Source organism: Glycine max, chromosome 12 (genome assembly GCF_000004515.6).
Source record: "Glycine max cultivar Williams 82 chromosome 12, Glycine_max_v4.0, whole genome shotgun sequence".
NCBI classification, from domain to species: domain Eukaryota; kingdom Viridiplantae; phylum Streptophyta; class Magnoliopsida; order Fabales; family Fabaceae; genus Glycine; species Glycine max.
The window spans coordinates 40,245,639-40,258,645 of NC_038248.2; the positions used below are offsets into that span (position 1 = coordinate 40,245,639).

General features: G+C 33.7%; 2 protein-coding genes across 2 annotated transcripts; one reads left to right on the plus strand and one right to left on the minus strand.

The window, feature by feature from the left end:
* Positions 1 to 3,682: 3,682 nt before the first annotated feature.
* On the plus strand, positions 3,683 to 7,472 carry IQD42 (protein IQ-DOMAIN 42). The gene is given in 7 exon segments (XM_006592862.4): positions 3,683 to 3,830; positions 4,891 to 5,011; positions 5,294 to 5,458; positions 6,428 to 6,655; positions 6,817 to 6,930; positions 7,011 to 7,248; positions 7,251 to 7,472. Coding segments are annotated over 6 exon segments (873 nt in total). The 5' UTR covers positions 3,683 to 3,830; positions 4,891 to 4,936; the 3' UTR covers positions 7,304 to 7,472.
* A 1,614-nt stretch (positions 7,473 to 9,086) lies between these two features.
* On the minus strand, positions 9,087 to 11,188 carry LOC100802063 (transcription factor TCP4). Its single transcript, XM_003540432.5, has one exon. It carries the CDS (start codon positions 10,585 to 10,587, stop codon positions 9,454 to 9,456), a length of 1,134 nt encoding a protein of 377 aa, XP_003540480.1. The 5' UTR covers positions 10,588 to 11,188; the 3' UTR covers positions 9,087 to 9,453.
* Positions 11,189 to 13,007: the final 1,819 nt, after the last annotated feature.

Below are 13,007 nucleotides of genomic sequence, written 5' to 3' on the forward strand. Positions count from 1 at the left end.
GTAACTAGTGACAATGAATTGAATCCCAATCAAAAATTGATCATAAAAATCCCAATCGAATTATCAAAGTATGGGAAAAAAGAGAAGAAAATTAGTTACTCGGGTCATTCAAAATGGGTGCCCTGGCCATGTACTTTAGATAAGGGTAATCAATCAGTTGTCTTAATTTCTTAATTTTAGAAAACTTTAGATCCCATGCATTGGAAAGAAAGCGAAAGTTGTGCTGAAAACAGATTAAAATGAGGGGTGAGGAATCAATGTAACTGTGTATATACATCATATACGGTAGTTTCAAAATCTGCTTATATCTCCATGTCGTGCTGATGAGGAAAGCTATCTCAACCTTTCTCTTGGGGACCCACTCTTTTGCTCAGATTCAGGCACAACAAACTTCACAATATCAATTTCAAGAGTAGGACCAAGAATTTTATAAAAAAAATAATGAAATAAAGTCATTGAAATAATGGTATAAAGGTCTCACTGTACCTATGGACGTATGAAAAATGATATATTTTTATAAAAAATACTCAATTGTTTAATTTTTTTATGTAAATTTTGTTTGAGTGAATGACAATCATACATCCTGAGTTAATTTAATTTAGTACTTATTTGGTGGGTTAATGATGTTTGACCAAGAAAAAAGAATATATATCTCAAGGATTAAGGCTATCCATTACTTCAAATCAAGTAAGATTGCGGAAGAGACTCTGTCATCAACAAAGAGACACCCACCACCGTCTTTGAGGCCCCAATATGAGGAACGAGGGAAGTGGAGATTGTCACCAATATATGAGCATGACACCATCATTTTGTCTGTTATGTGAGGAGCTTAAGATTTCGTTTCATATACAAAAGATATATGAGTTTCATCGAGCCATCTATGATAAGATTCTTCGTTACCTTATTGTCCTCGTACAAAGCCAAGTTTGGTTGATTTTTGCACCTTACTAGAACTATATATTTGATGTAATATTTAGGTGTGAAGTTTTACAGTCATGCACTCATTATTGTAAATATATGAAATGGTAGAAAAGCAGAAATGTTCTACACGTAAGCATAAATTGCAAGCCAGGTTTTTGCTCTAGACATGATTCAAGTTATATTAAAAGGGATTTTTTTTTTATCAGTGGGAAAGTAAAAGAACAACAGAAAACTACACCCTCAAAGTAGCAATACTGAGGGAATCAGCTACCAAATTTAACGAGAAAATAAACTGTAAAGGGAAATTGAAAGAGATAAATGTGTACAAGTTGCTAGAAAACCTATTTTAGCATATAGAATAAGGAGAGAATAAACTGTAAAGAGTAACTATGAAAACTCAAATTTAACGAGAGTGTGGATTGAGGAATATTCTTTTCAAATTATCTCAATTTTACAATAGGATTACCTTCTGATTCCTTTGATTAATTATACACAGTCTCTCTTTTTATAAAAAAAAAAAAAAATAAAGCAGCCAACTCACCCGATTGTGTTTATACTTATATTCTTTCTTATCTTCGAAAACTTGTGTGTTTGTGTGCTATCTTTCAATCACCGATATATTATCATCAGTGCACAACCATTAATTTCTCTCTCTTTATAAAGAGAGAAATGAGAGTTGTACATGCGGCATACTCTTGTAGTAAAATCATTAAGAACCCGTAAAAAAATCATGTGTAGGTACAGGTCCTTGACATGCTCAACATTTTATTAAAGACTGATTGAAAATCACATGAGTTTAACTAAAGGATCTAATTCAGTTATTTGAATAATTAATAAGTTGTAAATTCATTAATATATGAATTTGATTCCTATAAATAAAAAAATTATTTTAAAAGTCTATCTAATGATGTTAAATTGGGAATTAAAAGATTATTTGGTGGTATTAATCTTTTTTTAAGTAAATCACATTGAAATCAAATTCTTTAAAATGGTAACTTTTCTTAAGTATTATCTTTTGGGAAAATGACTTCCTTAGCAATCTTTAAACCCATTTTTAAATAAGAAAATGCCTCCATATTCAACCATTCTCTCACACAACTTAATCTATGTCTATATTATATATATATATATATATATATATATATATATATATATATATATATATATATATAAAATATCTAAAAAAATATTATTGCATATAATATCTAAATTTATATCTTTATCAATCTATTGTGTATGTATATCATTTATAATATTTATAAATAAATTAGAATGGTTATCTAGAATGAGAGTACTTTTAAAGTTATTTTTTTATTTGACAAGAGTATATATAGGACTTCTTCTTTAAAAAAAGTGTACTTAGGAAATTTTATAACTTCTTATCTCTTTCTATTTATTTTCTAAATTAAATTTTCATATTATTTAAAAAAAATTATCAATAGTTAAAAACAACTTGTGCCACCGTATAAATTGTTTCTCATAAATATAAAATACAATTTATATGCTAAAAAATATTTACTTATTATGTAAAATTATGAATTTTATTTATAATATAATTTTATATATTTAAAATTATTTTTAATTATAAATTTATTTTTTATGTTACCACGTAATAGTCTCATATTTATTTTATTTTATCTAAATTTATATTAATTCAAAGAAAAAATAAAATAAAATAACATCAGACTAAATAGATCCAATTGAATTTAGACTTATAATTTTTCAGTACATGTTGACTCGTTAAGACAATCCAAATTGATCCATTTCTATTTAGATCATATTTTCTTTAGATTAAATTGGATGGACCCATTAGATTGTGCTCATTTTGAGACTCTCATTATGTGAACGGCCTAAATTTACATAAGACAAATCACAATGCAAGAAAACCGTATCACATTTCATTCATCAAACGTGTAAAAGTTTTAGTGAAAAAGCATTCACATCACGTCCCTAATTTTTTGATCGACACAATTTTTTTTCCTAAATGAATTATTTTGTCATTTATTTTATTTTATTTTGATGTATTTTATTCCTTTATCTTTTAAAATTTTCAATTTAATCCTTAATCTTTTTTTCCCAGTTTGATTCTTTATTTTTTTTAAAAGTTCATTTGGTTTTCTATTTTTTTTCAATTTGATCCTATATATTATTTTCTTGTCTTAGTTTGGTCCTTTTATCAATTTAATATTGAAGTTGTTAGTAATTTAAAAATATTTTTTTTTTCAATTTTATCGCCTTTCCTTTCATTTCATTTTTTAACAAAAAAAAATTATTCTTAAATGATTAACGACATCAATATTAAATAAATCCAATGACTAAATTGAACAAAAAATAAGATAAATAATTAAAATAAACTTTTTAAAAGATAAATGATTAAATTGAAATTTTTAAAAGATAAAAGATTAGATCAAATAAAATAATAAGATAAAGGTTTTTTTTATAAAACTTTATTTAGACTACTTAGTCTGTGCCATGAGTTTAGACATTAGAAAAAGGTAATTTTACTTGTGTAGACATTAAAGATAATGAAATTGGGTAGGATAATTGGTTAGAGGGTTGGTCTTATGAAGGGAAGGGCACACCTAGCTTCCCCAAGACCGAACTTAAATTCATTAGAGCTTCATTCAATTTCGTTTCAATGATTTAATTATGTTATTTCATTTTCAGAAACAAAACTGGACATGACTACTACCTTCCCTCCTCACCTTTCTCTAGACTCCTAAACTTCCAAAGAGAGATCAAACATCTTCTTCAGCGTGGTTGGGTTGTCACACACTATAATGAACCTCCCTCTCTCTTTTTATGTGTTGTCTTCCAATGTACCACGTCTCTTATCATTACCACCCACGACTCTCAATCCTCTCCAAGCAAAATCCTTGTGTGTGTCTCCCTTTTCTTCTCTCATCCTGGTATGTGTCCCTTCCCATTTCCATTCTTTATCACCGTACTTTCAGGTTCTTGCTTTGTTGGTGAAAATCTTGATGCTTGTTGGGTTTGGTTGTCTGTTGCCTTGACATTGTAATGATTTTGTTGTTTTCTGTGTCGCATGCTTTCAGTCAAAGTATATAATATTATAATGATGTCTGTGCATGGTTCATTTTAGAGTATGTGATTTCAGTAAGTTCTGGCTTTTGAAATTGAGTGATCAAACCCATATGCCATGGCTTGACAATTATAATTTGGATATGTTGTATGATATACTATTATACTTAGTTTTAGAAGAGGCAGAATTTGTGAATTATAAGATGGTATAATAGTTGTTGTTTTGTTTTTTTTACTCATTTTACAATTGAATTTTCATGAGAACTAGCTTAACTGTAATATATTAAGTTTTAAAATAATTTCATAGACAAAGTCCATAAAAGTTGAAATCATGTTTTGGGATTTTAACACAAAATGGACCCTGATGGAATTTCCTTTCTGTACGTAGCAAAGATGATTATGGCCTCGATTCTCAATCTTAAAGAAAATTGGATAATTTGGTTGAATTATTGATGGATAATGGAGCACAATGTAGCAAATAGAAATTGTTCGTTAAATTGTCTATGATTTTTTGGCTTATTTGTTGCATCTGTTTTGATTTGAAGAATATCGCCTAATGTTACAATAACATGAGAAGAGAAATTATATTTTTCCATAAATTTTATACCGATATTCATATAAAGAAGAGTGAGATAGGAACACAAGAGAGAACATGATTAATTTCTTGATATTATAGAGAGATAGGAAAAATATATATATTGCAGAAAATGTTATCTGATTTTATTGCATAAATAATACAATTATAGTATAAGAAATTGTCCTGTTGGTCTTTGCTCTTCCAGGAAATTTGTCTGGTCTTTCAATTTTACTGTGTACATGATTCAAATTTAATGAAATCGATGGTTTTGTACTTCATTTATGTACTATGGCATTTCGGTTTATGCATGAGATTTATTATAAATTGTTCTAATATTACTTGTTATGCAGGTTTTCTGTAGGCTGTTTCCTATTCTTACCTCCTTGAGAAATAGAAATGGGTGCAAAGAAATGGTTTAAGATAATAGTCAAATTGAAGAAATCGAAGAAAGATAAATCCAAAGAAGAAAAGGTTATTTCTTTTGTTCCTTTTTTCAGTCCTTGCATTTCAAGTTTCCTAACATGTTAGTTTGGAGAGGATTTCTCTGATTCTCATTAAATATTCTTGCAGAATTTGTTTAGCAAAGTGGATTTGAAACTTTGTGAGATTCACTTGTTTTCCTTGTTCTTGAAATGTCAAAGTAGTATTTTTTTAAGCAAATTGTCAAAGTTCAGGAAATATAAAAAGCTAATAATTTGATGTGCAATCCACTACTGGTGTTTGTTCTCTCACCACTCTTTGAAATAGGAACAGACCACTGATGAAAATTCAAATGAATACTCCAACGGGAAGCAGAGTACTCGTGAAGAGTCAAGTAGCAATGCCAATGAAGGTTTAATGATGGACCGGACTGTTCCTTCAAGGTTGATGGATGACATTGCAGCTACTCGGATTCAAAATGCATTTCGTTCATTTATGGTACAATATCTGTGTGGTCTTTATTCTGTCACAATTTTCACTGTATATATATAGTAAGGGGAGAGATTTTAGTAATTTGCCACACAAAGCATGTAACTAAAAAAAAATGCCAATTCATAACCCATCTCACTCATATTCTCGTGTTTAGACGTGTCATTACATTAATCTGACCTGTTCTTAATCTTCATGATGATGATGATAATCAAATTTGCAAAATTACAAGATTTTGCCTCATATTCTCCTTGCTCGACTGAATAAAAAATTGTATTTTCTTGAAGTCGTGCCTTCTAAACTTCTTGAAATCATAGATATCGGGTATAATTTTGATTCACTACCGATGTAAAATGTTCTACATCATCATCAATGAAGCTTATGGTGTCTTTTCTTTAACGACGTTATATTGAAAATTTTATATTTCTGTTGGATATAATTTATTTGGGTAGTGACTTTGGAACTGATATTATATTTAGAATTAATGACATGATATCAAGATATTTAATATTACCCATGTCTTTTTTTATCATCATCTCTTCTCGTTTGACTACGGAAAAGAATCAAATGAATGATCAGACCCTGCTCCGAACCTGGAAGGAGAGTTATGTCCTAGGGATATGATGACATACATTATCTGCCATTTTGCCGCCTTACCCCTTTTTCAAGTACTTGGAAAGCCATTTACTTCATTGTGTCAACGATTGGTGTCATGAGGACTTTTTATTTTTTTTTCTCTTTTTCTCCCATCTGTATTTAAAGTTTAAACCTAGCTGCTTAACCACAAATCATGTATTAAGGATTGATTTCTTCTACTGACAGTGAGCATAATTTTAGTTACCCCAAAAAGGCAGCAAATTTTGTGCTTATAAATCTATATAGAGATATTGATTTGAGACTTTTCCTCAAATGTTATGCAATTTACTATGGACTTAGTGACAAGAGTGAACTTCTTCACAACCCTCTGGACCCATGCAGGCAAGAAGAACATTACACCATCTAAGGGGAGCAGAGAAATTCGAAGCTTTAATTCAAGATCACCTGGCCAGAGAGCAAACAGCAACTGCACTAAGCTATATACATTCATGGAGCAGAACACAAGAGCAAATTAGAGCTCGAAGAATCTGTATGATAACAGAAGCCAGGATTAAGCAGAAGAAATTGGAAACCCAGTTAAAAATTGAGGCCAAGATTCAGGAGCTCGAGGTAGTGTTGCTATTATCTGCCCGAGATTGCTTGGTCTCAACCGTTTTCGAAGTGTTATTATCATTATAGCGGTCATTTTCTCTGTTATTTTTCACAATGTGGAGCTATTTTGACTATCCTTTCAATTCAATATCAACATAATATGCCTTTTGGTATGTCAGGTGGAATGGTGCAATGGTTCTGAAACCATGGAAGAAATCATTTCCAGGTTACATCAGCGAGAGGAAGCAGCAATTAAGCGAGAGCGAGCCATGGCATATGCCTTCTCCCATCAGGTACAAAACTTGTTTTGCTCGCTTTATCAATACCAATGAAAAATCAAAATTTGACATCTTAAGTGAATGTGATATTGCAGTGGAGGCCAAACTGTAGCCAGTATTTTGGTCAGGCTTCTTATAGCCTTGGTAAGGAAAGTTGGGGTTGGAGCTGGACCGAGCGTTGGGTTGCGGCACGTCCTTGGGAAGTTCGGGTTCGAGGTCAGACCACCAAAACAACAAAACTCAACGGCCATGGGCAGGTGCAAAAAACCAAATTAGACAAGATGAACCAAAATGAAAGCAAAGTAGCCTTGGCTAAACCTACACTATCAAACGGGAAGGAAAGGAAAACGGTACTTCAGGGCTGTCAAAGAACAATGTATCCAAATAGCCCATTCTAATTTGATGGTTTATGGTTTCTTCTTGCACTTCTTTGGGGGTTTATTTTCCATATTTTGCTTGGTGAGAATCTACCTTTTGGTGTGTACGTTCCACTAGGAGAGACTTCACTTATTGTCTGCTTTTGCATGGTGCATATGATTATGAATATGAATTCCCTAGTTTTGGTTGAGACATGAGAATGGTCTATTATTGTTATCCCTTTCATTTCAGGGGCAGTTATTTAAATCTTTACCGCAAGTTTTTTTTTTTTTTTATGCTTTACATATATTGGAAGCTCAAAAAAGCAAGGAAATTAAATGAAATATCCTCTCATGTAAGTGAATGATTTCAAATAGACAGAGTGACAGAGGATGGCCGGGCTCTTTATGGTTAGCACCGTCATCAATTATTGCCACATTTTGCATATATGGCAGCGGATAGTTGTGTGCTGATTAATGACCAATTCAACTTTTTGGAGTAATGTTATTTATCAACGGACTAGCAGAGCACCAACAACCAAAAAACAATTACTACGATCTCAATAGAGGCCAATGGTTTTTTTTTGTTCTGCTTCCCTTATTTTCATTATCCCCTTGAGTCTTGACAAACAAAAATTTCCAGCTGGACACTAGAAAATGTTTTTTTAGCACTGAGTTTCACGGGGTAGGGTAGGGGACCAAGAACAGATGGACAAGAACCACACTTTGGTGGCACTTATGTGTGAATTCTCCCATAATTAAGCTTCGTTGTGCTCATCCCTGCAGATATCTTATTCTCTCCCCACTTGTTCTACCTACTAGGATCTATCTATCTACCCAACTCATTGGTTATGGAGTATGTATGGACTGTGACCTACAGATTCCCCCACTACTCAATCTCATCTTAAGGTTGAGAACTTAAATATATATATATATAAAAAAAAATACTATAAAAATGATACTTTGGTTCCAAAAGAGTAGAACAGGTTCCAAACCCAATGGTAAAACTAAAAAACACTACCAGAAGCTGAAGCTTCCCATTGGAGTATAATTGGGCATTAGTTGAGTAAGTGGATAAAGCCGCCATGAAGATGAATTGGGTTGCTTCCCTTCCTTTTTACTTCTACACAACCAACCCTTGAGTCACTATCATGAATCCTCACATAGTTACACAGGCAAAAGAGGAATTACAAATAAGACATGGGAAAGGAAAAACAGAAAACCACACTGAATTTAGGAAAATTGCCCTTTTAACAAGCTGGGGAATCAACTCACACGCAACTCTTTTCTTTTGTAAAAACAGTTTCTACTGTTCACAGACAACGACTTATCAGCCAAATGCTCCCAAAATTCAAGCACGAAAGAGATAGATCATTGATATAATAAAACAGTGGAATGAACCTTTCAATTCTTTTGGCAGGATGAGGAAGCTACAGAAGGATAGACGGTCGCACTAGAAAGCAGTAAAAAAGTAACAAAACAATCATTTCCCACACCCACAAAGAGAACCAACCCTCTTTCCTCCATCCCTTTGACATCCCATTGGTGAATTGGGCATTTTTTCCAAACGAGAAGAAAATGCCCGTCTCTTTCCCTCAATCGAAACAAGACAGTAACAACAACAAGTTAACAACCAACTCAAACCTTTAGCACACACTACCAATAATTCATACACTGGCCTATTTGGAACTTGCCCTGTTTTGCAATGGAGATAAAGCCTCACACTGAATCTGGCTCTGCACTAAGTTGGAAATACAAAGATAAATCGAGCAAACTAGGCAGTGAATAAGTGATATAGCAGTATCTACGTGCATGTTTTCAAACCAAAAACTAGATACCAAACAAGTACAAATAGATCATCCAATACTACAAATTGATAACAAACAGCAAAAGTAAAATCCAACACACAACAGTGTACTCAAACTTGAAAGTCACCTTAATGAAACATGGAAAACATAAAATAAATTAACATAACAAACTGGAGAATTCAAAACCTGGAAATTCAACCCCAGATTTTCTTCATTCCACAAGCATAATAGTCCACTGAACCGAACCAAACCATTCCAAGTCAAACTCCATCTCCCCCATCATCCCTGCAAAAAACAGATCACACACATACCCAATTGATTCCAAGGAGACCGAAATCGGCTGAGGATGTTGGCGGGCGGTTCAACGGCGAGAATCAACGGTGAGAATCGGAGGAAGCAGAGGACGGCTTATCGGACACGCCGCCGTCATGCTCCTCCTCGCCCTGAATTTGTGCCGGCACGCGGAATCCCGAGAAGCCACCGGGCGCCGCTGCAAATGCCGCCGTTGAAGGAGCAGACTGATACACCAACGCCGCCGCGGCCGCCGCGGGAGACAGATAGTGATGATGATGATGCCGATGATCGGCGGCGGCAGCGACGAACGACGGCGCGTCAATCCACGCACGAACGGAAGGGCTGTTACTGGACTGAAGGGGTCCCCTCTGAGTAAAATACTGGCCTTGACCAAGACCATGACCAAACACCACCGCCGGCGACGCCACCGTCGCCGGCCCTGTCAAAGTCGAAGGAGCGTTAAACACAAACCCTCCTCCACCACCACCACCACCACCACCACCACCACCGCCACAAGTATCATTAGAAGCAGTATTATTATTATTATTACTACTACTATTCCACGCTACCATGTTTTCAAACCCGGTTCCAGCAAAAAGCACGTGCTCGTTGTTGTGGTGATTCTGGTGAAGCAAAACCGGGTCTTGCAAAGACTGAAGCGAGAGACGCAGGTCCTGGCTACTGGTTCTGGAAAGCAAATCCGGTGGGTAGCTCTGGAAGTGAACCAACGACGACGTCGTTGTGGGGAAAAACGACCTTATCGCGTCGTTATCCATCGGAAGATAACTGGAACCTCCACCTCCATCGCACCGAAGGTTCTCGGTATCGTTCTCGTTGAACTGGTGGAGAATTTCAGCATCAGGGTGATGGATAGGGATAGGGTTAGGGTTGGGGTTAAGCTTGTCAGATTCGTCGTCGTTTTGAGGTGCAGGGAGAGTGGGTTTCCAGGGAGGGAGGTGGGCAAGTTGGTCGATGGCGGACTTGGCCTTGTTGATGAGCCAGTCGACGGCCTTGCTGGGGCGGTCGTAGCCCAAGCGGTCCTGGACGTCGTAGAATTGGATCGCGGTGTGGGCCGATAGTCTCACCCGTCGGTCACGCGGGCCTTTGGCGGTGCACACTTTGCTGTGACGGTCCTTCCGCCCTGTAGACCGCACAATGTGACCGCCTTCAACCTCCACTATCTCCCCACCTCCTCCACCACTTGCTCTCACCATCCCCTGCCTCGACGACGTCGTTGCTGCATGCTCCACCGTACCCGCGAAAGCCCGTTTCCGTTGCTGTTCTTCCGTTGTTGTTGTTGTTGTTGTTGTTGTTCTTGTGTGGTGCTGGTGCTGATGAGGATCCAGGCTCAGACACTGTTTTATCTTGTTCTTGCTTGGTCTTTTTTCCTCTTAACACTTGCTGCTTAGACTTGATGCTTGCCATTCAAATTTTCCCAGTTCCATGCCAAAGGATGTAGAGACTAGAGTGTCAGAATGAATGTTAAACATATCTCTGCTTTCATCACTGCTCTTCTTGTACTACTGCCATTACATTACACCACTACCAACCCATCCAAAACTCATTCAATCACCTAAACTGCCTCTTTCAACTTTCAACTTTTCACTTTCACTCCCCCACACTTTTTCTTTTTATTTTAAATTATTCAAAAACAAAAAAAAATATTTTTTTTTTTACTTTACTTGCTAGTTAGAAGTTAGAACCGTTGGTTACATTAGATTCATCTCTAGGGAGAGAGTGTTTGTGTCTGTATGGATGCCACCCCCTCCCTCTTTTGCTTTCCTTTACCTGCCACCACACCTTTCGAAAGGGACACCCTTCACAGCTTTTATGGGTTTTTTTTCTTTCTTTCTTTATTGCTTCACTTAAAAGAAACAAATATCATCCACGGCTAAATTATTATTATTATTATTACTTCTCCAAACCCCAACCCACTCTTTTTTTTTCTTTTCTTTTTTTATTTTCTGGGTTGTGAGTGTTACTGTACCTGGCATCTCAAGGGGCCTCCTTTTTCTTTGTTTTTGGAACAACATTGTTTGTCTGCGTTTTTCGATGGTTGTCCTTTTCCCCGGTAAAAACCACATCCCAAATTACTTCTCTGCCCTAACTAACAACATTTTTTCTTCTTCTTTAATTAATACTACTTGTTAAATATTTCAAAATAATAAAATTAAGAGTTTAATTGGTCCTCCACGGCTCCACATGAGTCAATTCAAGCCAAATAAAACTATTTTTTTACTATGTTAGTATGTTTGTTTTGTTGCATTAATTAATTCACACTTTCAGCGCTTATATTAATATTTAACTTTAGTGTTAAGGTAAGAAAAGTTGGATCACTGTGTTTTTTTTTGTTTAAATAAAAGATAAATAATCCTGTTCTAGTCGAAAGTAAAAAAAATTTCTTTAAATATTTAATATAATTATATATTTAAAATTTAAGTCAAAGATTTGATTAAGCTGAATCACCTCACATCAATTAATCTACATCTATATTTTTGGATTTCTATGTTATTGCCTAAGTTTTGTTAATTATTATTTTTTATTAAGAAAATTTATTCATCGTCTTTAATAAGATATTCATAATCATAATTTTTTTTCTTCACAAATCTTGAATTTAAAACTTTAAAGAATTTGAATGCAATTTTATTTTATGTTAACTTTTTGGTTCATTGGAAAAAAAAATAGATCCTTACTGATTTAGAATATAGTCAAATAAGTAAAATTTGATAAAGAATTATTTGAGTCCAATTATATTTCAACAAATGAAAATTAATTATTAAGGTAGAATTTGTTTCTTTATATATATATATATATATATATATATATATATATATATATTTAATTATTTGTTATTCTACAAAATAACATTTTAGGAATATTTTGTTCTTCAATGTTACTACTGCTTAAATTTATAAATACATTAGGTTAGAATTTAATACTTTTATAAATTTTAAAAAAAATAATAAGAGAATATAATAAGGTAAGAGAAAAAGTTATCGTTGTATTGTAAAATAAATTCTAGGATTTTATACAAATGCAATATACCCATATCTTATCTTATTATAAGAATAAAACAACACATGAAAATATTACTTTTTAAAAAAAAAAATGTCAAACAACATTGCCTCAAAAAATGTGAAATAACATTTGTTCCGCTAAATTTATGTGGCAAATAAACATGTCATTATTTTTAAGTTCACCTTTTTAATATGACTTTATAGCACAGCCTAAAGAAGCTTAAATTCAAGAGTCTACGAGACTTCTCGTTGGTAAAAGTTTATTCATGCAAACATATAGCTACAAGCCTACAAGAAGGACAATTTTGTTTTGAACGAAGATAATTATTATTATTTTACTGGAAACGAAGATCAATTATAAGGCCAAAAACTTTAAAAGAACAAAAGTTTCTATATTTGTTTGATTTTTTTTGAAGATTTATTTTAAAAAATAATGCATAGGATTTTTCATATTAATAGATAATAAATGATTCTTCAACCTGCCGATAAAAAAAATATGATTGTCCAACCTTTTTAATTAAAAGATATTTTTTATGGCTCAGCATAAGTTTTTTTTTTTTAATTTTCCATGATTCAAAATAAATAATTATTTCGGAGTATAAAATTTGTAACTTTTA